This window comes from Xyrauchen texanus, chromosome 5, assembly GCF_025860055.1.
Source record: "Xyrauchen texanus isolate HMW12.3.18 chromosome 5, RBS_HiC_50CHRs, whole genome shotgun sequence".
NCBI classification, from domain to species: Eukaryota; Metazoa; Chordata; class Actinopteri; order Cypriniformes; family Catostomidae; genus Xyrauchen; species Xyrauchen texanus.
In genome coordinates this window covers 29764135-29791900 of record NC_068280.1, presented here as the reverse complement: position 1 = coordinate 29791900, position 27766 = coordinate 29764135, and the positions used below count along the sequence as shown (strand labels likewise).

The 27766-nt window shown below is 38.7% G+C and overlaps 1 protein-coding gene and 2 long non-coding RNA genes across 4 annotated transcripts; 1 reads left to right on the top strand and 2 right to left on the bottom strand.

Moving 5' to 3' along the window:
• Positions 1-2097: 2097 nt before the first annotated feature.
• On the bottom strand, positions 2098-12637 carry LOC127644363 (uncharacterized). Its single transcript, XR_007970639.1, has 8 exons — positions 11700-12637; positions 10794-10858; positions 10503-10569; positions 6612-6726; positions 6031-6301; positions 5299-5543; positions 2738-2897; positions 2098-2237 (listed from the first exon to the last, which is right to left on the bottom strand). It is a non-coding gene; the product is annotated as an uncharacterized LOC127644363 (long non-coding RNA).
• A 785-nt stretch (positions 12638-13422) lies between these two features.
• LOC127644304 (zinc finger MYM-type protein 1-like) lies at positions 13423-18005 on the bottom strand. 2 transcript variants are annotated; one of them, XM_052127424.1, is made up of 3 exons: positions 17883-18005; positions 16543-16769; positions 13423-16333 (listed from the first exon to the last, which is right to left on the bottom strand). In XM_052127424.1, the coding sequence occupies exons 2-3, from the start codon at positions 16625-16627 to the stop codon at positions 15117-15119; spliced, it is 1302 nt and encodes a 433-aa protein (XP_051983384.1). In that variant the 5' UTR covers positions 16628-16769; positions 17883-18005; the 3' UTR covers positions 13423-15116. The 2 variants fall into 2 exon arrangements, with proteins under 2 accessions (XP_051983384.1, XP_051983385.1); XM_052127425.1 differs by having other exon boundaries at positions 16630-16769.
• A 3650-nt stretch (positions 18006-21655) lies between these two features.
• Positions 21656-25173, top strand: LOC127644330 (uncharacterized). The gene is made up of 3 exons (XR_007970636.1): positions 21656-21823; positions 22079-22899; positions 23880-25173. It is a non-coding gene; the product is annotated as an uncharacterized LOC127644330 (long non-coding RNA).
• The last annotated feature ends 2593 nt before the right edge of the window (positions 25174-27766 follow it).

Genomic DNA, 27766 nt, shown 5'->3' with positions numbered 1-27766 from the left:
CAAAGTTTGCCGCAGCACTTGCCGCTCTTGACCCAGAAAAACTACGTTGAGACCTTTTTGTCCATAAAGTCCATAAAGCCTATCATGGATTTACTTCTAACATTGTGGAATCGGAGTGCATTGTTGCAAAGCAATATATCTCCAGAATCAAAACGGAGGAAAGCCAGCAGATGATGACTACTAGAGACTTCTCTCTGAACGTCACAAAGTAGGCTACTTAAAGCTATGTTTTGTCCGCACTTAAACTCGCTGTCACATTCGGGGCCTCTATGTGTGAGAACTCATTTTCTGTGCTCAAGAACGTTTTCACGGACAACAGACGAGCAATGAACCACCTAGGGTGACCACCTGTCCCGCATTTTGCGAAACAGTCCCGAAATTGGAAGCTTTGTCCCGCGTCCTGCAAGCAATAAGCAGTGTCCCGCATTTCAATTTTGTCTGTATTATCTTTTTTTTATTATTATTATTTCGGCATCATTTTATTTCATCGTCCTTTAATTACAAAATCACTATAAAAAACAGTTAATAAGAAAACACTGAACATGCGCAGCGCAGCGCTGCCTTTTTTCCTTGCCAGAGCGGGAAAACACTGGGAAAAATGGGTCTATCCGGAGCTCCCGAGAAGAAAATGTTTCTTCGTTCGTATAATAAATAATTTGAGAAAATATATACATGGTTAAAACCAGTTACAAGTGACCCTAAAAAAGGTGAGTGCAGGGTATACCACCGAAGTTTCACATTTAACATCACTGCAAAAATACATCTAATATAAAATCAATATTTATTCACCTAATACAATAATAGTAAGTTATCTCTCCCTCGTGTCCCGGGCCGCAAAATCAGGTCTGCTGACCTGCAACAGAGCAATAGCCAGGAGGTCACCCTAAAACACACCTCTCAGCTCGTGCAACTTGAATTTGAGCGGGACCTTACAAAGAAAATACGCAACGAATGGAAAGACCTTGTTCTAAGGAAGTTTAACACTTCCACTCGTCGACTGCAGCTTTTCTAAAGGTAGGATGTGTTTTTGTTTTTTAGTCTTTGTTACTGATTGATTATATAGCCAGTGCTGGTCCTTATTATTTATGAGAATGCTGTAGGCAGCGTTGCTCTGTATCGTCGCGTCGGGTATATGGTGGCATGAAGGTTGTTTTTTTTTATTTTTTTTATTAAAAGTGGGTGAATTATTATTATTATTATTGAGGGTGGGAGAGGTAGGCCCCCCCAGTGACACATCGAGGCCCCCTCGTTCCGTATGTCCTGGCGCCGACCCTGCAAACAGGTAAACAAAGTATCACACTGCCAAACATTAAAGCCAAAGTCAACTGTATAATTTAAGTAGGCTACACTTGTTAAGAACTATTTTTGACTTGAATCAAACCGTTTAGATGTTACCATGAAGCACATTTACTTGGTTAACTTTTTTTTTTTTCAGTGTAGATTTTAACCGAAAGTTTAAACTCATGTTCGCTGAACTGTTATAGCAAACTGACTCCGGAACGGATCTGCCACGGAGGTATCACAAGCTCCGGAACGGATCCGCAAAACGGATCCGGAACGGAGTCCACTTGGAATCCGGAACAGATAAGGATTGCAGTTCCAGACTAGATCCGCGGCAGACCCTACCCGTATCCGCTGATAAAGCAGCTCACCCGCCGCGGATCCGATCTGAACCCGTTCATTTCAGTCTGAAAACCTTTCAGATCCCTCATTCAAAACTAGTAATCTGGCCAAAACTACATTAATGTTTCAAATCTAATGTTTTTTTAGATAGACTAGATTGCTCTATAAAAGCTTGAATAGTTATTAATGTGTCTGCCTTTATTAATATTAATAAAACATGAAATCATTCAAAATTTGAAAATCATAATTTTTAGCCAGTAACAATAAAACTATTAAAAAAATAGGTCATTAAAGTCTATAAATGTATTTACTATTTTTTACTATTTTAATAGTTTTATTCATGTATAGGCTACATTGAATAGACATTACAGAAAAATGAAATTCAACCATAAATTGTTCCAAGAACATTGTTTTATTGAATGAAAAACATTTTACTAAATGAAAAAACATTAAAAAATAAATAAAAAAAAGTCACTACTGTTGGGTCAGGATGCTGACAGTGGGACGGCTCCTTGAGCTGCCCCTATCTGCTGCCAGGTTGAACCACCGTATTACATTCTTCGTAATCTCGTCATCAGTGGCGGCACGGGAGACATGGCTCTTTCTCACAGCACCTGTAATACACAAGCAGATTTTCATTAAATGACATGAAATCACATTGAAACTACCAAGCTGTTTTTTTTAAAGGATAGACATAACCACTGCCTTTAAAACAAAAGTGTACAATCTGACATTTATATGTACACTGTAACTTTTGGCGGTTAATAAACAGAAACGTATGCGTCTTGCGGTAGACCATTGTAGCCAGAGCTACTTCTCTAGGTTTATTTCTATGGCAAGTCATGGCAGGTAATGGGATACTCCGTAGCGGTTGGCATCCCGCGCTGTCTAAAATAGTCAGAATATAAACACTTATTATAGGTGTATTGTAGTGATTCAGGATAAGACAAATCACACTTTGGAAGATGGATTCATGATATACTTGCTCCTTACATTAATGTTGTAAATTTTAAACAAAAAAAGTGTTACTGTTTCAGTTTAAAACTGTTAAAAAAAACAATGTTTTTTTTAGGTTGTATTTTTTAGCCAGACAATATTTACTACATTTACTTACACAGGAGTAACTTTTTAGACTCCATCTGATTGAATGATTTTTTCCCATTCATGCCCTTCCAATTGATCCTCCTCCCAACATCGTCATGGAACATACGGGAAAGGATGTTCCATGTGACACGTTTGGTGTCATGGCCCCCAATAGTTGCCAGGGAGGAAATCTAAAATGTAACAAAAATGTGTTATTTATTATAGGCATAACAATATGACTTTCTGATTGGCTGGAAGACCATTAAAAACATTTATAAAATGGCTGATAATAGATATTTTGCTTAAAATGTTAAAAGGTACGCTGCGTAGGAATTTCTCTCATCTAGTGGTGAAATTGTATTTTGCATTCAAACAAATTGTGCACTCTAGCGCCTTGCTTTTTCAAATGCGTGTTGCATCTATGGTAGCCGTTATGTGCCAAGAAGCTATGACAACATGTCTTTGAATAGCAGGTCATCGAGTTTAACTATACATGTTCTACTGTTATGCTGCCTATATAATGAATTACACAACCAAGCAATGAAAAAAAGCTTGTAATTTAGACCGTAACATTGACTGACTTGTCGAGAAGAAAGCAGGCGGCTTCAGCGTCTTTCAAAGTCTTTCTCCTTCATTAGCCATTTCCACCTGGGAAAAGCTATCTCGATATTTACCTTCGTTTTTTAAATTCGCCAGTCAAGTTTTCTTTTAAATTAAATTATTTGCTTTTTTGGTGACAAGGATTCCTTATCTTGTGGCTCGGCATAAGTATGATCCTGCATTATAAAGGACCGTGCAGTGCAGCCTTTCAAATTTCGTGATGTTGGCTTTTAACGAAAACGCGTTGTGGTAATGCACTGAGGTAGGATAGTGCTTTTTGTCCCTCTCTGGTATAATAGTTTTTCAAGATGGCGGAACGACATAGAAGCCTCCATGGACTTACCCGTCCCATGTAATCAAAGATAAGAAATTCTTCGCTTACGAGGATAAGTCAGATCATTGGCAGAGGTAATTTTACACCAATGAGGACATATTTATGAATAAAGACATTGATTTTAGCTACCGTAATTTCCGGACTATAAGCCGCAACTTTTTTCCCACGCTTTGAACCACGCGGCTTATACAATGACGCGGCTAATATATGGATTTTTCCCGCTTTCAAATGTTTATATATATATATATATATATATATATATATATATTAAAAAACATTCTGTGACGTGCTCAGTTTTTTGGCGGCGTGAAGCTTTCATTAGACCAATGAAATTGCCGAACGGGTTAAGGTCAAAACAACTTTTTTTGTATACTGTTTAGATTAAATCGAGCGCGCTCAAACTTCCCATCATTCTGATTACGGTAGTAATTTTGTCACCCTCACCATGGCAAAGACATGGAGAAATGCATATGATGCTGCTTTCAAGTTGAAGGCGATTGATCTGGCTGTTGCACGGGAGCTTGGTCTTAATGAGTCGATGATAAGACGTTGGAAACAGCAGCGTGAGGAATTGACTCAGTGCAAAAATACAACTAAATCTGAGGCTATTCAACTCCGACACTGAAGGAGATGACTTCAGTGGTTTCAGTGCACAGGACGAGGAAGATAGTGACCAGTGACTTTATTGGTAGGCTACTATTTACTGCAAATGTTTTATTACAAGCCGTGTGTGGCAGCGGGGGCGTGGTCAAGCGCCCGTCCGGGAGAGAAAAGCTGTAAGGGCGCTTACACCTGCGCTAAATTATGTCTAACACCGGTGTCTAATTTCAAGTGCCCTGCTTCACATGTCCTTCTTGGGAAAACTGTCACACGGGCACCAGTGTGACAGTTTTCAGCAGGGCACTTGACGTTCCAGGTAAGGCTTTTAATGGCCACAGCAATGTTTACAATCAATTTTATAAAGTTTCTCAATTCCTCTATGCGCCAACACTAGACTGACGTGTGTCACTCTCTCAGCTCTGTGGCTGCTGCCTTTTATGACGCTCTCCCCATGCTTACTGAAATTAGACACCAGTGTTACACATAATTTAGCTCAGGTGTAAGCGCCCTTACCGCTTTCTCTCCCGGACGGGCGCTTGACCACGCCCCGCTGCCACACCGTGTTTCGTTAAAGCCTATTTATTTTTGTTACAAGCCGTGTTTCGTTAAAGCCTGAGTAAAGTTCATTTGTTTCAATGTACCGGTAGGCACCTGCGGCTTATAGACAGGTGCGGCTTATTTATGTTCAAAATAATATTTTATTTAAAAATCAGTGGGTGCGGCTTATATTCGGGTGCGCTCAATAGTCCGGAAATTACGGTAATAAAATACTTGAAAAAACTAGTGTACCTTTAAAAAATAATTAACTAACATAGCATGTGTTTTTTCACACCCCAATGTTAACCTGCACTGTAAACAAAATGATCGTAATTTTAAAGTGCCCCTATTATGGCTTTTGAATATTCCCTTTCATGCAGTGTGTAACATACGTAGCTGTTTGTGAATGTAAACGTTCTGCAAAGTTGTAAAAGCATGATAAAGTGATTGTCAAAATCACATAATAGGGGCACTTTAACAGTAAAACACTGTGGAAATGCTAGAATGTAATGTAAACTTACACCTTAATGAGATTTGGAAATCACCACACTACACTTTGTTTGAGGATTTGCGGGATTTTTGAGTCACTCCTCAAAATTCTCAACTTCTTCCATTGATGTTAATGGAAACTCAACTGGGTTGTCAGCCATTTCCATGTCTTGGCCTGCTGGGTTCAACTTGCTCATCAAATAATTAACTTTTGACATGATTTGCTCTTGTTGATGTTTTATTAATTCCAGCAAGCTCATTATGTGGATTTCTGCAGCTGTAAAAAAAAAAAAAGAAAGAAAAAAAGTTTGTAATATATAAATAAATTTAATTCTGCATTGGTCAACTCATTAAGGCACAATTCACTGAACAGATGGGAATAATTATATATATATATATATATATATATATATATATATATATATATATATAAATTTAAATAGAGGCCTTAAATAATTTAATTTAGGCTTTTATTCACATATACATTGATCAGCAAACATAAACAGAAGCTCAACTAAATGATTGATTAAGTGATTATCATTTTAACCATTATACAGCATGACAAAAAAAGTTTTCATTGAATAAAACTAGATTAAAATGCCCATATGTTTAGTTGACTAAAAAAAGAACTAAAAAACAGGATAAGGTTGACTAAATATGATAAAAGCTAAAAAGTAAATTTGACACAGGACTAAGAATACATGAAAAAATAGCTGACAAAATAAACACTATTTGAGTCTTATATCCAATGAGGTATTGCTCACCAAAGCAGGCAATACTGTCTGATCCACATCTTCCCCCCCGCCAGGTAGGTCTGTAGACCCTGCTTGCTGAAGGAGTTTGCTCTTCTGCTGGCCTCTGTGAAAAGTGAGGTGGTGAAATGGGTGGAGGTGGAGCAACTGTGCCGCTACTTGGGATAAAAGGTGGTGGTGAGATAACAGGGCTGGTGGTTGTGTTAAAAGTTTGCCTGGACCCCTGGCTCTCTTTTTCTGAGTACCTTCCTCCTCGCTGTCATCAGAGTCTCCCAAGAAATGACTATAAAATAGGTTGGAAAAAAACAACAATCAGCAGTAAATATCTTATCTTGATCTGCAGATGCTCTTTTTAATAATTACATAAATATTTTCACTGGCCTAAGAACTTAAGTTGTAAATCAGTGTAATTGGTTGAGAATGGTTTCTCTGAGAAACCAGGAAACATACTGACCATTTAACTCCATTTCAGCTGGCTTTACCTGTGTGGTGGTTGTCGGGTTTATCATATCATAACACTAAATTATGTTTTTGAGAAACTATAGAGGCCAAAAGTTAATGTAGAATATAAAGGATAATATACGTATACTTACATCGGCTTTGGCCTTCTTTTTGGCCGAATCTCCTCCTCTTCCTCTTCAGACTGTAGATCTGATGTGTTACACATCAGAGATTTCTTCAAGAGTTGTCGTGCCTCAAAGTAGTCATCTAAAAATGAAATAGCCTACATGTTAAACTTCAGTAGACCTTTAACTGAGTAGAAAAGAACATAACTACAGACAACAGAACAAGACTGATTAAAAGGATTTTCTTCCCAATTACATAAGGGCAAAATCCTTTGATATTTGCTTACAATAGCCATTTTGAAAAAAATACAAATAAAAAAACAATATTAGCATAACACATGATTTAATAACTCTGGTATCATATGTTTTCCAGTCAGGTCCAGGATCCTCTGAATTTTTCACTGCCCTGTTCACTCTTTCATCATTTTTGTAGTTTGGCCAATAGACCACTCCATCGCTGCACCACTTTTGTGGTACCACTGCTACAGTTTTGTCAAGGAACTCAATTAAGTGGAACATCCTTAACCAAGAAGGAAAGAAACAAACAGCACCAGAGAAATTTAACTTCCTGTTTCAAGAATTTCTGAAACAATTGTTATTAATCAAATACATTCTAAAGCCATCATTATTAATCAATTATTGCTGTGGCGTATACGTGCGTTGTGAATTAGGTGGAAATTGTTCGCGAGGCATGTGTATAAATATGAATAGTGTATGCAATTACTAGTGAATGAGACTTTCAGTGAAATGTGAGATTTGCTGATCACGCTGTTTTTACTCTTTTTTTTCAGCTTAATCTTTTTCATATGGGTCACTTTTAAAAGATGTCAGCTGGTCCAAAAAAACAAAACAAAAATCTGATATGGTCAACAAATCACAATTGGAAATCAAGACCTGCAATGTAAATGTGGCCTTATTGAACTCAATTGAATCAACAATGAACTGGCAACTTACTGTGAAGTTGCTTTGAAACAATATGTATTGTATAAAGTGCTATATAAATAAAATAACTTTGAACACATTGAACAAGCAACTTACAGTAAAGTACTTACAGTTAATTGTTATCCAGTTTCAGACATCAGTGTTTGTGGTGATGCATAGTGATGTCATTTTTTTGTCACTGTGTCTGGTCCTAATTGTGCATAAACAACTGTCCAGTCAAAACTAATGTGCAACCGCATCAATTCTTACTTCTAATATTAGAACACAAGAGCTACAACTAAAACTATCATCAATACTACCACTATCATTCTCCCCAGGAAAAAAATAACTACGCTAAGAATGAATAAGCTGAAATGTCATCCTTTAACTTTTAACTGCTAATTATAAAAAAATAAAAACCGATAAGCCTCTGTACCCTTAAAGTTTTAGTTCACCAAATAATGAAAAAAAACCAAACAAACATGAGAGTTAGTAAATGATCATAAAAATAGTAAAATATTTGTAATTATTGGGTGAACTAAACCTTTTACCTGTGGAGAGTTCCTAAAATGTATGAAATAAGGGTATGGCCACAAAACCATCCCTATGAGGTAAAATAACACATTTTTGGACAAGCTCTGAAGCTTTAACACACTTGAATATATCTGATGTTTCTGAAATAGTATGGATATTCAGATAGTCAGAATTGAATGGGTAAGAGAAGAACAAAGACTTCGCTAAAAATTCTTTGTACACTACGTACACTCCATCACTGCATTCCACAATGTTATGTATAATGCAAATCTCGTTTCCAATGACAAACACATTATTCCCGGTTGAAACTTTAACAGTCCACTGGTCACAGGCCATCTCACCATACTGTGCTTTCACTGACACTCCATCTACAAGTGGCCCAACAAAGTGCTGTTTTTTAAAAGAGGAACCATTTAAAGGAGTGTCAGTAATTCTCATCTCAGACAATCGACGAATAATTTGGGCAAGGGGAAAGTCTGGTTTTCTGACAAGCTTTTTCAGCTTGTGTAGGTAATTTTCATAGGGAAATGCAGAAAATGAGTCAAGACAACCATGTCGTTTTACTTCATCTGCCAGATGGACCAAAGCATGTACATTATAAACAAGTTGATCTTTGCCATATATTTCCCCAAAGTGTGAAACAAAAGATCTAAGCAAGGTGTGACCAAACTGTGTGTGGCAGGATAGTCTAGGACTTACTAAAATAGCAATACCAGAGAAGAGTAGCATGAAATTGTTGTACATATTTCGGTCCAGAAAGGTACATAATACTACAGGTCCTGTGTACAGCAGAAACTGCCTCAATTCAGTGGCCTTCCAGCGATCTAACTCCCTCAGCGATCTGGGCTTTCGAGCAAAATCCACAGGAATATAGGGACACATTTCTACCAGTTTAGCAGACATTCTTTCAGTTATGTTTGCAGGTACTCTGAAATTCAGAGGACCCCTGAGCCAAATGTTCAACAAACGCCTAACCACACCTAAACAAACCAAATGCATATAATCTAATCTATATGACACTACTGCCATAAAATGGATGTGGCCCCTCATGATGATGAATCTCATCAACCATGCTTTCAAATGAATCATCTGTCCTTAGAGCATAGTCTGTACATGGGTATGTCATGCGTCTGTTAATGTATTTACCAGGCTGAGAACATTTGTCACAACCATGGTAGCCATTGTGGTTCTTTGTGTTTTTAACAAAGGACCTGGCTGGTGTGTCACAAATGACTGTGTCCAGCTCGAGCTTCAATGTCTTACCCTCTATGTCAAAGCCTTTTTCAAGCTGTTGTAACTCAGTAACAAAATCTTCAAGAAACTCCTTTGCTGAGCTTGGTTTCTCTGATCCACAGAACAAACCTATCACCACTGGTTCTTTCATAGGAACACTCAGTAGCAGTCCAAGAATGGGCCACAGTTGCAGACTAGAGCTCTTGAACAAAGGAAGTCCATCTATGTTAATTTGCAACTTCAAATTGAAACTGTCTGCCAGTGTATGTATTTCGACAGCGTACTCCTAAGTGATGACAGAATACCAAAATAGTGGTACTGTCCCCCAGCTCTTTCTAGGATAGAGTACTTTGTCTTAGTCCTAAGGAGGGTTCTAGCATCCTTTGGAAGATCAGGATGGCAAATGCGAAGTATGCACAATAGTGCTGTCAATGCAACCAAAGAAATGCCAAAGTGTATGGCCCAGTTGGAAATGCTGTCAGAGAGTGAAAATGTCTCAGACAGTTCATTATCTGAATGTTCTGAATCAGATGTCTGAATCGGCCTATCACAGCTACCAACCACAAAACCCTCCTGTATGTCTGCATCTACCTCCATGCCACCTTCATCCTCACTGAAGACTAGTCCATTTGCAATGTCTGAACAAGTTGGATTGTCTGTACTGTCTTCAAAAAACTCTCTACTGACATCTACATCTGTTGTCATCTGAAAGACAGTCAAATTTGATTTGCAGTCATCCCTAATTTGTTTAAGTCGTTTATCTACGTCTACATGGGTCCTCCGTCTTAAGGTGGAGCTGGAGACAGGGACAGTTTTTCTATTCATTTTATCTAAAAGAAATGTTACAGAAACACAAAATACACAATGCAACCAGTGAGTTGTGGAAAGAACCAAAATGTGTAGAGTGTTTTCAAAAATAATTATTTGGGCCAGTTGCCGGAACTGTCATTTGCCCGATCGGGCCAGGGCTGCATCTTCAAGGAAGTTGATAATTTGCAAATTTTTAAGCCTTGACAATTTAAATATTCAAGCGCAAGGAGACGAGGAAGTCCCTGCGTCTCTCAGTTTGGTACTCCACTTTGGTGGAGAATTTATTTGTCATGATGTAAAAAAAAAAAATAGACTCAAACTAGTAGAAAAGTGTTAAATGCTGTAGTGTGGACCAGTGTCAGTATTTGACATAATAGCTGGCTAAATTTGAAAACGGTTTGAAACAGTATTTAATCTTACTTTACTCAGATGAATGGAAAAGATGAAACTCCAAAACCAGACTGGTGGCACTTGAACGAACTGTAAGCTGCAACAGAACACACACACACACACAGTATCTTAATATGATATGAAATAATTATCTGAAACAACATTACATGGGGAGGTGGTGGAGAATATATTTGTCATGATGTAAACAAAAATAGACTCAAACTAGTTTAGCAGAAGAGTGTTAGTCTAAATGTTGTAGTCTGGACCAGTGTCTGGACCAGCTGGCTAAATCAAGTTTGAAACAGTACTATTTAATCTTACCTTACTCAGATGAATGGAAAAGATGAAACTCCAAAAAAACTGGTGGCACTTGAACTAACTGTAAGCTGCAACAGAACACACACACACACACACATGTTGTGTTTCCATGTTTTATGGGGACTTTCCATAGACATAATGGTTTTTATACTGTACAAACTTTATATTCTATCCCCTAAACCTAACCCTACCCCTAAACCTAACCCTCACAGAAAACTTTCTGCATTTTTACATTTTCAAAAAACATAATTTAGTATGATTTATAAGCTGTTTTCCTCATGGGGACCGACAAAATGTCCCCACAAGGTCAAAAATTTCGGGTTTTACTATCCTTATGGGGACATTTGGTCCCCACAAAGTGATAAATACACGCTCGCTCTCACTCACACACACACACACACACACACACACACACACACACACACACACACACACACACACACACACACAATACGCGTACCGTATCATTATTTAATATAATATTAATTAATTTTTCTGAAACAACATTACATGGGGTGGTGGAACTGTCAAAATGTAAACACAAATGGACTTAAACTAACGTAACAGAAATTCAGTTTTAAAAAGTAACGGTAGGCCTCACACGATCATTTCTCGCCTGACATTTTACTGGAAAGTGGAGAAAATATGCGCTCAGTGTTTGATAAAAATCCGGAGAGCTAACTTACGTGACCTCACCTCCCAGAGAGAGATAATTCCATCCAAATATATTTTTAATCAGAGTTATTAATTACCAAATACATTTTACTCAAATCTACGCCAATGACAATTTGCTAAGTTGTTTTGCCACAATCATTTAAGAAATAAAAACATCGGTATGTTGAACGGTATGAATATTACAGGCTAAGTAACGTTAACTGTACAAATAAAGCATATTTTAACTATTCTTACCGTGTTCCGTCCTCGCTGAACTGACGGCAGCAGCTTTTCCACTGTGGAGAATGATTCAGTGATGGTGACGGTTGAAAATAGGCGCGTTCAGTCAGCGAATCCGCCCAGCGTCTGTAGTGAGTCCGCGAGTTGACAGTGCGCTGTCTGTAGGCGGGGCATATTCTGTGCGCATGGCCGAATTGAGTCTGAGAGAACAGCGGACCTGGCGGCTTGGGGGAGGGCGGATCCGCCCCGGAGTCTATTGCTATCAGGGGGGCCACTGGTTTGTTATATTTTTTACCTTGGCAAAAACGGAGGAAATGTTCAATTGCTTTGTGTAGCCAAGACTTTAATGTCTTTTAAAAATAAACCCACCATGACAAATAATCACTGTAGTATATAATAATAAATTAATTAATGAAACATGTAATCTCTTCATAATTCAGACATATGTTTAGACCCTAATATATATATTGAATCTCTTACCTGTTGAATCTCTTGTCCTCGTAATGCTAACATTTGGAATAGTTTCATCCAAATCCTCATATCGGGCTTCAGCCATTAGTTGCTATTAAATGTAGGATAGGTCCTATGTCCTTGTTAAAATTCAGTCCTGCGTTAATTTTAAGTTGATATTTTAATTCTACTAGCGGAATTTTAACGGTGTGTTTGGCTTTAAAACTATACAAAACATGTCAGTCTACTGAATGGACAAGAGTCTGTGTGAGGAAGCGGAGCGTGATGGATGAGCGTTCAGCGCGATCATCGTATTAATGTGCCTAAAGCGCGCATGCGCAAACTGTTCAATAGAGGGCGGTACAGACTAAGATTTTATTCTTACCAGAAAAAAAGCAAATACCATACATTAACATATTTTAAGAATTATACGTTTCATACATTTTAATAAATTATATTTGATACATTTTATATAATTATAAAGTTTTTTTAATGTAACCATAACCAACAGATTGAACTGTGATCTATTTTAAAACGAAGACACAATGAAATAAATTAGTAGTTACATTTACCAATTTGTATTGTAATACAATACGTCAGTAAAATGTGTAATAATATCCTATTATCCACATAATCATCATCCAGCTAGGTTTTACCTTGTTACTGTGGTCAAAACTACAAGGTAATGTATGGATAAAAAAAAAAATGCAATGAAAGTGAATGGTTACAAAATCTAACATTCTGATTTCCTTTTTTGTTCCACGGAAGAATAAAGGTCATATGAATTTGTAACAACATGAGGGTGAGTAGGCTACAGTTGCTTAAAAGCACAATGGTGATGGTTCATAGATTACACCCCTTGTGGGATTTGGACCTAAAACCATTTCCAGCCTAAATCTTTAATAATAAAGCTGACCATTCACATTGATGTTTTGCTTACTCAGGGAATAGGTCTCACTAAACCAATACTTTTCTATTCTGTCATAAGAACACTTTAGAGGAAGTTAAACTTGAATTTGCACGATTCACAACACAATTTTTTTATGAAGATGTACAAGTTGTTTTAAGATTGCTGGCAGGGTCGTTTTAGACCATTCTGGCAATAGGCGAAATCCCTATTGCCGCCTTGTTCGCCTATGCCAAACGGCCCTGATTGCTGGTACAAGTATTATTCTATCAAGCAGTTAAGTTAGATCAGCCATAGTTGCAAACATTAACTGTACTGTTGTTGATGCATCTAATTAGTTTATATTACCACGCTTTCTCTTTGTGCGCGACTAACCCCATACGCACTGGGCACAAACTTGGAGGCAGCCTAGTGACGTCGCCTATGGCAGAACGTGACCCGATTTGATTGACAAAATAATAAAGGTTTCTGTCACAGGCATGCAATAATCGTTTAATGTAATTATTTAAATTACAGATTGGTAGGCCCTATTTTAAATAATCCACTGAAAATCCTCTTGGCTCAAAAATCTAAGGACACCTCTTCTTGTATACCAACCTATCAGGTTGCAAACAGTGGCGGTTCTACATTGAATTGCACCCTGGGTGAGACCACCTTTGAGCGCCACACACATGCACAAAATTATCCACAAACAGTCATATTTTATTATAACAACATTTCTCTTAAAGATAAATTTATATTTCTCAATTACACAAATCCTTCCTAACATCCGACATTGTGCAGAATTGTGTTCACTGTCTTTTGGCAAACAATGACAGTTATCAGAACTTAAATATACACTATATACATAAATGTGCCAAACATATATACAATCAGATATATAAAAAATGTAACAAGTGCAGAGAGCAACAATAATATAACACATTAAGAATAATATACAAATAAAATATAGAATAGAATATATATATTATATATTACACACAAATGTGAAAACACACTAAAGAGAATCTAATTATTACACTATTGCACTAAGAACAGAAAACACAAACTAAAACTAAAACCTGACTTTTCTGGCTTTCCTTGATGCAAAATCATCAATGATGTATGAAATCTGCTCCCCTATTGAGTGATTGATACTGATGACGGCAAGGCCAGTGAGCCGTTCCTGGGACATGGTTGATCTCAGGTATGACTTGATCAATTTAGTTTTGAAAAGCTCCTCTCTGCTTGAGCCACAGTGACTGGCAGAGTAAGTGCAATCCTGATAGCAGTCCAAAAATTGGGGTAGATCTCCGATAGATCCTTATTATGCATAAAAGTGATAAGCTCAAGGAGGCTCATGGTCTTTGATGGCAGTTCAGGGAAGTTCTTAATTTCCTGCACAAGCTCTCTACTGTCCACATCAGAGTGCCCCTTAAAGTGCAGTGTGCTGCATAGTGCCTCGCATTGCTCTGCCAGCTCCTCACCTGCAAGACTTGGGAAATTTGTCAAAACCCTGAATTTCTTTCTCACATTTTCCAATGTGGAAAATCTCTCCTTGATGGCTGACATGGCTGCATCAACGACAACGTTGAAGAATCCAACCTCCAACTTCCTAAGTGCATCACTGAAAGGCTCATCATGTGATTCATATGAGAAGTGCCGCTTTGTGGACCTCAGCCTTTTTTGTTTTAAAACAGCCTCCACATTCATCTCTTCACAAATGTCTTTGGCCGCCATCTGTGCAGTCACAAAGCCACTTGGCCTGTAGCTCTGGAGATCTCACTCAGTCTTCTTCAAAAGACTCACAGCTAGGTCAACATCCATACTAGAAGACTGCATGAGTTTGCTGGCATGCTGTATTGCAGATAACATGTCATACTAAACAACCGTGCAGATGCTGAAGCGGTATGACCCCACCTCCTCAGACAAAGACTGGGCCTCAGCCTTTATAGCAGGGTCTTTGGTGTGGTCTCTCACCTCAATTAAAGCCTCTTTCACAGCAGCTCCCTGGTACCTCATGGGTTCGACGCTCTTGACCTTGCCCTCCCACCTTGTTTCTGCCCACATCTTTAAGGTGATGCTCACATGGTTCTTCAGTATGGCCCTCTTTGGGTGGAGGCTGAAAATAATGTGTAGAGCTTTTGCAGGACACCAAAGTAACTTATAGCATCAACAGATCCCTTAGCAGCATCACACACAACTAAATTCAATGTATGCGCTCCACATGGCACAAACAGAGCTCGTGGATTCTTTTCTAAGAGCCTGGCTTGAACTCCCTTATTTTTGCCTTTCATGTTTGCCCCGTTGTCATATGAATGTCCTCTGCAGTCTTCAAAAGGAATTCCCAACTCCTCAAGTCTCGTCAGGATCATGGATTCCAAGTGCTGGCCTGTGGACTCCTCTGCCTCCAAAAATCCCATAAAATGTTCCCTGATATGGGGCTTCTCCATCAGTGACACCACTCTAATGACCACTAACAACTTTTCTGTGTGACTTATATCTGGGGTGCAGTCCAGAATTACAGAAAAAAACTTTGCCTGCTTGATGTCATCCACTATAGAAGATATGATTTTGCTGCTCAACAAATCAATCAGCTCATTCTGCACATGATGGCCTAGGTAGCTGTTTTGATTTGCTGTTCCTCTTTCGACACGGTTAAGGTGATCTTTCATAATGGGATCAAACCTAGCCATAAGTTCGACCTCTTTGAGAAAATTCCCATTTGATGGTGTGAACAGTGTTTCTGTGTGTCCCCTTAGAGCCAAATTTCGAAGTGCCAGTGACTGCACGATAGCAGTGAGACGTGTCAGCACTGCTCTCCATCTTACCCTCTCAGCCTCCAGAAGTGCCATCTCCAGCTTATCAATAGTTTCCCCACTTTTTAACCTCACTGACTGTTCTTTCCATGCTTTTATGCAATTGAGGTGTTCTGGACTGTTTTCGTGTGATGTAAGGTAATCGCTCGCATGTTTCCAATTTGCCATTCCTGCACTTGTTAAATTAATGTTCCTCTTGGAAAACAATTTGCAGCAGAAGCAAAAGAGGCTGTTGTTCTTCACTGAATAAATCAGCCAACTTCTTGCCATCTTTTCACCACTTACTAATATCTTCCTAAAATATTGGTGGTGGCAACTTCTCCCATCACTCTCATTCCTACTGAAAACAAAGCCAGGTGGCACCTTACATGGTCCTCTGCGAACCAGCTCAGTCCGAATCCTGTCAGTCAGATGTGAGGGCCTGTTAGCAGGGTCGGTTGACAGAGGCTCATCCTCAGCAGTGGGGCTCAGTGGGGGTTCAGCTCCAGGCATTTCTATCAGACAGCATTTTGGCACATTACTCAAAGCACATAGCAGTGGAACATAACACATAGGCCTACTCAGAAATTATCAGAAATATTAAAATTACATTAAATTGCAGTTGTTCAGTTGTCTTGTAGCCTAGGCATACCCCCTCCACACACACACACACACACACACACACACACACACACACACACATACACACACACACAAAATTCACCTGAAGGCTCATGCTGGAGAGAAGTAGAGGCAAAGTTGACTTCATCCTCAATATCAGATATTTGTGGAGAAATTTGTGAAGACATACTGTATGTGTAGCTGAGGACATAGATGGTAGCTCATCCTGAAGAGTCGAGACCATTCCAGAAGAGGCCTGTGTAGCGGGGGAGGTGGGTGGCTCATCCTGACCAGTGGCAGAGGATGCTCCAAAATATTTTAGAAGTGCCCCTGAATTGCAATTGAAATTGAAATTAAAAGACCATATGATGATGTTTTATAACAGCTAAAACAGCCAGTCAAATTGACCCCAAACATAATAAGAGAGACATAAACACGACAACTTCTTGACATTACCAAGACAACATAAATTGTCATAAATATGTCATAAACATGCAGATGAATTATCAACCTTAAGAAACCACTTAGCTTTATGGGTTAACTTTACATTAAACTGTCATGTGTTTGGTTTTGACATTGGCTGTCATGAGGCCATTATAACTGTGTCATGAATATTTTTTTTGACCTCAACTACAGTGGTACACATTGAATTTGTCATTAAAATGTCATTGTACCACTTGAGGTCAAGAAAAGTATACATGACACTGTTATAAAACAACTTGACAGAGTATTAACACTTAATGACATTTTACTGACATTCAATTTGTACTACTGGGAAAAAAAGTGGTCAGAAAAATATTCATGACACAGTTATAATGGCTTCATGACAGCCAATGTCAAAACCAACATGGCAGTTTAATGTAATGTTAACTCATAAAGCTAAGTAGTTTCTTAAGTTTAATAATTAATCTGCTATGTCATGTTTTTATGACATATTTATGACACGTTATGATGTCTTGGTAATGTCATGTTGTCAACAAAGGCATCTCAAACAAATAATGTCATATTTGCATTAAAAATGTCATAATTGAGCGAGTGACACTTAATGACAGTTGTCATAAACATGCATAAAAACCTCCTTCATATTCATGGCATGTGTCATGTAGCAAATAAGTAGTAAATAAATAGCAAATGTCGTCTCTTTGAAACTACCTACAGATTTAAAAAAAAAATTCAGTTGGCTAATTACAGGGCCTAACGTAACCCAACTGATGGAAATAAATAATAACTGAACTTGTAACGGTTTGGTTGCAAAGCACAATATTATGGTGAAATTAGATCTCGTGTTTGTTGACTTAAAACCGAATTATTGTTGTATAAGCATAGCAAGCATCATAGCAAATAGGCTAACAAACGTAAGAGTTACCAACAATTAACATTAGCCCTTCATTCATGACAACATGGATACCGTAATCATATCACAGAGAGAACATAGTTGCATACCTTTATCTTTTGCTCGTTTCTCCTCTTCTGCTTTTCTTTTTTTTCTAAATTGTGCACCTGATGGCTTTGACCTTTTCCTATCCATCCCTGTTTATTTGGCACTCGACAATCAACAGATTTCCCATCCCCCGCCCCCCAACACTGTCACTCACTCACCACGTTACGAGTCACGGCCAGAAGTCAAGACCAAACCAATTCACCTTGGTGAGGTGACCACATAATCGTTTTGTATTACTTATTTTTATTAGCCATTTCACTCAGAAAAACAAAAATGTGGAATGCAGGAACTATAGGCCTGTATTTCTAATGTTATAAATAAAATGTGCGTTATTTGGAAGAAAGTCGAGTGTGACTGACTTTAGCCCACATGGGGTTCAGTCACGTGACTTTTTTGTTGTGGCCGCCATCTTTAGGACCGTAGCGCCCGCGCCACCTACCGTCGATTCCAGGGGAAATGGCAAACGTTAACGTCAAAGAAACGGGCTCTGCTAACGTTACTCAGACGAAAATAGCTCATCTCTCTGATAAATAGAGATGGGCAGATCGAGGCTTCGTGAAGCAATGAAACAGTCGAAGCAAATGTGCCATTTTGTTTCGAGGCTTCGAATCAATCCGAAACCCGTCTCCACGGTGACACCTAGTGGTCACTTGCAGGTGTTGATCTGAAACAACCTTTACAAAGAGCTAATAAAAAAATGTGTTGGTTTTTTTTTTATTGTATTTTTGTAATATATGAAGCTTGTAACCTGTAGTCTCTTCACATTGCATAATGTGATTTTGGTCATGAAAAATGAATATTAATAAAAATAAATCAAGCCACAATGTCTCCCTTTCTTATAGATTTTTATTCAAAAATATTAATTTCTCTGCTGTTGAAGGACTCAGCCTACTTCTTTTTTACAGATAATTTCTCCAGCCTTTGAAAAAATTCTCTCACAAGGGACACTTGTTGCTGGCATACAAAGATATTTTTTAGCTAGGACATACAAATGAGGAAAGATTACTGCTCTCTCTTTCCAGTAAGTTAGAGGATCATGAGTTCTGGGCAAAAACGCATCGCTGAGGTATTTTTTCACTTCCACTGTGGCATCAGCTGTAGGATTGTGTATCATCTGGGTCTCACGGATACGATTGTCAAAATGTTCCCATAAACTTGTGTTTCAACTAGTGTTGATGATGGGCCTGATGTTGACATTTGTGGTTCTGAATTAAAAGAAACGGCAATTAGTAACAAATCATAAACTGACAACACATATGAAGTATAAATTTCATGAATCACATTACATAAGATAACATAGACTGAAACTCACCAGGAGTTGTGTTTGAACGCATCAGTGAAGCACACTCCAGTGTGATGTGCTTTTCAGCATCCAGGGCTTTGGCAGGATTTCCAAAAGCCACATTTTTAAACCTTGGGTCCAGCAGTGTAGCCAGTGCCAAGGTTCTAAAAGTCTCGTACCCTCCACATCTGGAGTGCAGACCTTCTTGTAGATGTGAGCCTATGAGCCAACACAAGAGAAAACCATATTAATTAAAATAATGACAACAATATGAGAGTTATGGCCAATTACACGTATGGTCATAGTGTCCTACCTAATTGTACAGTTGATTCCTGCGTTGCATTTCCTTTTTCTGTGCAAGCTTGTGCTGCAACATCCTGTACAATGGTATGAGCTTTGAAGCAGACACTCTCTGTTCCTCTGACATCTCTGTTGTTGCTAGTTTGAATGGTTGAAGAAGTGTCAATGACTGTTGAATAATGTCATACTCAAGACTTGTCAGGGAGCAGTATCACTGTTTAAATTGGCAAGTGCAGCAGCCACTGGCTCACGTTGCTCATACAAGCGTTGTAGCATGTCGAATGTGCTGTTCCATCTCGTTTCAACCTCCTGTATCATTTTCAGACTTGGTCTGCCCATCAAGCTCTGCATCTCCACAAGCTTGTCCTTTGCTTTGCAGCTGGATCTGAACAACCCCACTATCTTTCTGGCTTTCTGGCGAATTTCATTGATGACTGGGGTTTGATCCAGGGCCTTTTTCACTATCAAATTCAAATTATGAGCAAAACATGGGACATGGCGAAGGTTGAGTAGCTGGGCACTTAGGATCATGTTGGATGCATTGTCAGTCACCATGCAGTGAACTTTGGAGGTTATTCCCCACTCAGCCATTAGCAAGGCTTTAGCCTCCATGAGATGCTGGGCTGTGTGGGTTTGGTAAAACCTCCTTACACCCAGTAAAACAGTTGCCATTGTTGCCTCTGGTGTTATGTAATGGCATGTTACACCAAGATATCCATCCATATTAATGGAAGACCACATGTCAGCCGTAAGGCTAACAAATTCCGCCTTTTGTAGGTCCTCCATTGTCTTCTCCTTGGTTGTGTTGTACCTTTCAGCTGACCATTGTTTTAAGCACCTTCCGGGATGGGAGGACATAGCTTGGATCAAGCTTGTTCACAAAGGCCCTGAAACCTCATCCTCCACGATGGTGAAGGGCTGCAGATCCTTCACCACCATGTTCAGAAGAGCCTCATCCAATTCCCTCTGTCTGCCTTTTAAAAGAGAAGATAAAACATACTTTCAGACAAATATATTGGAAAAATAGTAGCCTACCGTGAAAGTAGTCTACTGGTTCATTTGGAAACCTTCCTAAACAAAGTTATGTTATGAATATTTATGCTCAGTGTGCAGAGAAAGATAAAGTGCATTATAGAAATACAACAATTACAAAAAAACAAAATGATGTCTTGGCTGTAGATTGGGTACTCATATGTAGACATATAAAATGTATATTCACAAAGTATAATATTATATTGACAACATTTGTTTTTAAAGTGAATGGCAGTTGTGATTGGGATGTTAGGCATGTCTTAGTCCATGGCCTTTCTAAACAATGGCCCAACACTTAGTTATTATATTTCACTTATAATTAGCCTATATTTCAAACAATGCATACCTTGCTTAGATGGCCCAGCAGTGTCAGTAGCAGGCCTTGGTACAGGGGAACACTACCATCCTCTGCACCCTGCAGAATGGCAGGATGAATGCTCCTCAAATGGCGCATCATGGATGATGTATTGTTGCAGTAGGCTGAGCTGCCGATCACAATACACACATCTCACTTTAGTTGGGGTTTCCAAATGGAAATGCTCCCACACCACAGATGTACGGCATCTCTTCTGTGGAGCCTCCATTTATTTCTTTCTTTCTTTCTTTCTATCTATCTATCTATCTATCTATCTATCTATCTATCTATCTATCTATCTATCTATCTATCTATCTATCTATCTATCTATCTATCTATTTTATATGTAGCCTATCTATCTAATAATCTATATGTATCTGTAATATATGTATCTATCTATTAATCTATATATATATATATATATATATTTCTATCAATGCATCTATTCATGTGTCACTATATGTACTCTGTGTGTCTCTAAGTCAATGTGTAAATGTAAATTAAATCCTAAATATAACTAAACAAATCGCACTATAAATGTCACTATATCACCAAAAATCCACTATCTCAAAACCAAACTCCTCTCACAAAAACCCACGATATGAAAATGCGTTGACAAAACTTTTATACTGTGTGATTGTGTGATTTGTTCCCGAACCGACCAATCAATGAAACCCTGATTCGGCGGAGCACTCCACCTGATGAAACACTTAGACGCTTCATTTAGCCGTTGTCACGTGACGTGGGTGTTTTGAATCACGCTTCGGATCAGTGTTTCGAATCATCTTTGCTTCGGGATCTCGCAAAGCTTCGGAACGTCTGTTTCGCGCCAGCCATCCTTACTGATAAAGAAAAGAAACGCTATTACAAGGCATACAAGAGCACTGAAGCGTATGTATTTTAAATCAGGATGGGTGAATGATCCTAGATTTTATCATCTGGAGATGAAGAAACTTTTCTTATTTACAGGAAAGGTAAGATATTTGTTTACTTAACTTTACGCTACTAACATGCTAGATGGCAAACCTAGCTAGGTCAATGCTAGGATAATAATTAACAATTGCCAATGGAATTTCGTTTTTTAAAGCTGACCTTACGTTTGTTAGCGAAAACATAATGTAGAAAATAGCTAGTCTTAGATAATGTTATATATGTTGAACTTAAACATCATTGGTTAATCTGGCTATATTGCTAAATTTATAATTATCAATTTGTGTTTCATACTTAAGGTTAAGCATTCACAAAACCTTTCTGTGACCCCAACACATCCCTGGATCACAGTCCAAGAGGACGGGACAGTACTAATGGCTTATTGCACCTGTAAGGCAGGCCTAGGAGAGGTCTGCTCTCATGCAGCAGCTCTTCTGTTCTCTGTGTTGGCTGCTGCTGATATTAAAAACGGGCAGGCTTGCACCGAGAAGCCTTGTGCTTGGGCTCAGACAAGTATGAACTCTGTCAGAGGGGTCCCATATGAAGAGATCTGCAACATCAGTTTTTCTCATAAAGAAGAGCCATGTTCAAGCCGTGAAGATCAAGGTCCTGGTTGTCCTGATATCAGACCATCAGATAAAGACTGCCAAGCATTCTTTGAGGCGCTTCATAATAGTGAATTGCAGGAGTCCAAACCAAAGAAGAGTGTGATCCTCTCTGTCATTGAGGGCCACTCCCACAGATAAGATGCTCTGCTCCACAGACTGACTGAAAACTAAGCTCTTTTGTGGCTTGCACATAATACTTTACAGCTAATCTCAGTTATGACAGGGGAAAACAAAAACATGGGCTAATTATAATGAGTAATTACTACAGGTCTAGAATATTTAACTGTACATTTGTTCTTTTGTCACTTTAAATAGTCTGGACACTATTTATTGTCACTTAAAATGTCTTGTTTCTGTTTCTCTCTCACAGGTACATCCCAAAGGTGATGCAACTGGACTTGCCAGCTCCTCTTTCCACATTATACTCAAGCACCTGGCTGGAGATGGACTTTCCCTTGCTGCTGATTGAGAGTACAAAGGTCTTTGATGATCTACATCTAACAAAGCAACAGGTAAACATTATAAACATTCTCCTTTTAGTTTGCCATAGGCCTACTTCATTGTATTGGAGTGTAATATCCATAATGATCAGGCTTTTTTGGTACAACTCTTAATATTTCAGTGTATCAGTTCAGGTGAAATAAATGATAAACCTTTCCATTTTGAAAGTATTCCTATGGATGATTTTCTTGAATGTAATCAGTTTTAGTCAATCTATACACTTCAGTGGTAGTTAAGCTCTAAATAGTCATGTGTCACTAACTTTTTCCCAGTGTTTGATAGTTGAGGAGGAGAGCAGGGAGCAAAGTAAATCTAGAGTATGGTTTGATCAGAGGGCAGGAAGAGTCACAGCGTCAGTTTTCAGTGAGGCAGCCAGAGCAAACACACCTGCATCCTTGATCAAAAGAATTTGCTATCCCCGTGCTTCTCGGTTGTCCACTGAGGCAACAAGGTACATCGATAACAGAACAGTTTCATAGAAGAGCTATTCATAGGCCTACTGTGCAAGACAACCATGCATAAAGCAAGATTAATTGGTCTAGTTTGTTCTATGCTTGCAAGTTTGTGAAGCCGCTATTTATAAGCCAGTAAATCAATGCTTTTTTTTTAAATTGTCATAATGCAACACCTGGTAAATAGTAGACATCTTCAAAAATCTGTACTTGTATGTTAAAATTTGCACTTGTAAAAAATATTCACACACGTGATCTGAATTTGAAGTCACACAAAGAAAAAAAAAACACTGTCAAGAGAGCTTGCATCACGAAGTGGTAAATCTGTGCGCCTCGACTTTTGTATTACATGTTTGCAGCTGTCATGTTCATGTACATATCAATCTACACATTTGTGAATATTTTTTTTCTGTGACATTTCTACAAGTGCAAATTTTCAAGTACATATTTTTTGTTCTGCAAGTTCACACATCGTATTCTACAAGCTCTCACATTTTGCACCATATTTACCTGCATGCTTACATTCCAATCTTTGTCAGATGGGGTCAACATAATGAGGACAGAGCAAGGGAAAGCTATGTTGCTATGATGCAAGACCACCATGAAGACTTCCAGGTGAGGGCATCAGGGTTCATCATCAACCCAGAACTCCCCTGGATTGGAGCATCACCTGATGGTTTGGTAGCCTGCATTTGCCATGGAGATGGCATTTTAGAGATAAAATGCCCCTTCAAAACCAGGAACTGCTCCCTCACTGAAAGCTGCAAGGATTACTCATTCTGTCTTGGCATAGGAGAGGATGGGGTCATGGCACTGAGACATTTCCACAAGTACATGTATCAAGTGCAGGCACAAATGCACATTGCAGAGGTGAGTTACTGTGACTTCATGGTGTGGACACCACAGGAAGTTTTCACCCAGCGAATTCCATATGATCCTGTCTTCTTACACGATGCTTACGACAAAGTGGTGAATTTCATCAAGAATGGAGTGCTCCCTGAGCTGCTGGGGAAATGGTATACAGCACCACGCCTTACTCCCATATACACCACAGCCACAAAACAGCCACCTGAAGTGGGATGCTACTGTGGTCAACCTGTGGCCACAGATGTCATCATTTGCACATCTGGAAATTGTAGGCGAAAGCACTTTCACAAGACCTGCCTTAAGCTGACCAGGGTGCCTAAGACATGGAAATGTGTGGAGTGCAGAAAACAAGTTTAGTATTACCAGTCTGTGACAGGGGAGCTGACTGACCTAATGATAGTCTTGTGTAAAGTACTTGAAACAATACTTGAGTAAAAGTACAAGTATCTGGTTCCTACACAGCCTGTTTTTGCACACGCTAATTACAATATCTGTATTATATTTTTGACTCTTATGTATATTGTATAATTCGGTCTGCTATACTTGCACTATCTGTATATTGACTTTTTTTCTACATTCAACATTCTTATAGACAGTTATCTCAGGTTTATTGTGTGATCTCTGATCTACATCAGTAACTACACTGTATATTTGGCTCTACACTACGTTTTAGCTTCTTACAGACCGTCTATGTATGCTTATTGTTATAATTGTAATTGCCTTGTAATGGCTACTTATGCTGCACTTTATGTAGCTAGTAAGTAAAAAGTTAAAGTTGTAAGTTAAAGTTTCCTTTTAGAATATTACTTAAAGTAAGTCTTAAAGTGTCTGTTATTTACTGTACTTAAGTATCCAAAGTAATTTTCTGATATTAAATGTACTTGAATATTAGAAGTGTGTGTATGTGTGTGTGTGTGTGTGTGTGTGTGTGTGTATATATATATATATATATCCATACACACACTTCTAATATTCAAGTACATTTAATATCAGAAAATTACTTTGGATACTTAGTGTCTGTTATTTACTGTACTTAAGTAATAAATTGTGTGTGAAAATTCTACTTAAGTACAGTAGTGAAGTATTTGTATTTTGTTACATTACAACACTGCCTAATGGAATGTGATGGAAAATGTATAAATTACACATGTATTGTTACTGCAATGTGACCATGTATAATAAACATCACTAAAGTGTTGTAATTGAATGAATAACAAGTTTCAAAAGTAATTTCAGTCAATATCAATATACACACACATTTGTGATAGGCTTGTTTTAGAAACAAGTAAACAAGACAAACACAAAACAATTTTACATGAAACTCATAAGTAACAGCCTTGTATAAAAAAAACAAAGATCCAAATATATAATACATTTGTACACAATTGTTTAACATTGTGACACTAAGGAAAACAATGTTACTGACACCCATGCTATTGCGAGGGCACTACAGATTGGCAAATGTTGCACAGAGCACAGCACACTCTGACCATCTTGTCAAGAGATGTAAGCTCTCCTGGAGTTGCAGTCTGGCAGAGAGAAATGGGAATTGTGCTTTGTAAAATTGTGTACTTATTCCTCACAAGACCAATCACTCGTTCAACATGAATTCGAACAGCTGCTAGCCCCCTTGAATACTCAAGTTCACTTGGATGCAGTTGCTTTTTCCCTCTAGTAAAGGCAGGTATTTTGAGATGAGCACTGTACAATCCCACAGCATCTCCTACTGTGAACCCTCGATCTGCTAGGACCACATCACCAGGTAACAGATTTTCCAGGTAGCCACAGTTCTCTGTAATGTGCCTGTCACTTGCTCGCCCTCCCCAGCCATGAGACACAAACGATATGACTCCTTGTGGAGTTATTGATATCAAGTACTTGGCAGTATTGTGGTGCTTATATTGTGAGTATGTTTGTGCTCGGGCTCTCAAGTTTTTTGGTCTCTCAATGAAAATTTCAAAGCAGTCTATTATGGATGTACAATTTCTATAACTACTATTTTTGAAACACATGGGTAAACTAATTTGAATCTGTTCCTTACTGGGCCACAGTATGAATCTAAACAACCTATCATGCAAGACATTTAACGTACTGTTAAAAATTCGGTCTGCAGTAGGCTTTGACACATGAAATATATATTTCAATATATATACAGTGGTAAATTCAGTCTCATTCTCATTACGGTCATTAAAAAGCTTTGAAAGGGATTCAATCCAGGTCCCACCTTGAGGAACGCTGACACAAAAGTGAAGACAACCATCAGCTTGGCAAAGGATGGAAGGCCAATTAAGTCCTGCACCATGTCATCATTGTCCTTGAAGGTTTCCTGGCTGAAGGATAACTTGCTAACCTTTTCCCTGAGCTGATAAACCTCTGACCTTAGTGCAGTGCACTCTTCTGGCAATCTCCTCACAGTTTCATGGCAGGCTGCATTGGAGCATGGTACACTGCTCTCAGCATAGACTGCAGAATTACAGTAGCTGTGATCAGCTGTCTGACCTCTACCCTCCTGAGCTGTGGTGTAATCACAGTCATCAATCTGGCTGCTGTTGTCACAGGGTGCCACCGGTCCAACATCACACGTCCTTCTCTTTCTTTTGACAGCTTGCATTTGCTCAAATTTGCTGTAACTATTTATTTTTCTTTTGCGTTGCTCAGGTGTGAGATAATCAAACAAACTTGGCACATAGTCGGGGTTTAATGGATTCTTGCTCTTCTGACCTACAGGGGTAGAATGAGATATAGTGACACATTAATGAACAGTGTGTGACATTAACAGGAAGGCTACACCGGGTAAGTGAAACGCTCCGTTCATGAGGCTAAAAAATAGTTTTAGAAAACTAGTAGTAGTAGTCAGTTCACTAATCATAGCAGAAGGTTACAGCAGACGCTAACGCGAACGAACACTTCAGTTACGTGCCTGGTGTAGCCTCCTGTAACTTTAGCTCTACCAGAAATAATATAGATGAGCAGAGATGAAATAATTGTGACTGATTTTACTTTGTGAATCACTGTCATCATCAACATTGTTATGTGGCATGTCATCTTATCTTATCGTAGGGTTGCTAACATAGCTAGCTAGCTAACGTCAGTTAAGGAGTTAACTTACCCAAAATAAAGTGTTCATTGCACAGTCTGGAGTGTTCTGTGGGAGTCCACTGATCCCTTTTAATGGCAGCTAACCATTTATGTCTCCTTTCAGTGTTTTTAGGAATATTATAAAACGTATGTCCCGTTTTTTTTTGACTTGCTGTTATCACAGCCCACGGCACAGCAGATAGAAGGCATATTTACTGTTTACTTCCGGTCCCTTGGCGGTCCTAAAGATGGCGCCGTCTTTAATGTGTGACGTCACATGATATCCATGTATTGCTCTGTTATACAGTGGACCCCCCAGTCAGTTTTTTTTTTTTTAAACTGCTCGTGCCACCCCCCACGTGACATGAAAAAATGCCGCCCCGGGCGAATGCCCGGTTCGCCCGTGCCTAAAACCGCTACTGGTTGCAAATGTTCTTCCACTAAGAATATAATAATTAACACGAATAAATTGAGAGAATAG

Coding starts and splice junctions, on each gene's coding strand:
- LOC127644304 (XM_052127424.1), bottom strand. CDS start 16,627: ATGTCTTCACAAATTTCTCCACAAATATCTGATATTGAGGATGAAGTC. Junction 16,334..16,542: donor TCTCCAGCATGAGCCTTCAG/GTGAATTTTGTG, acceptor GCTGTCTGATAG/AAATGCCTGGAGCTGAACCC.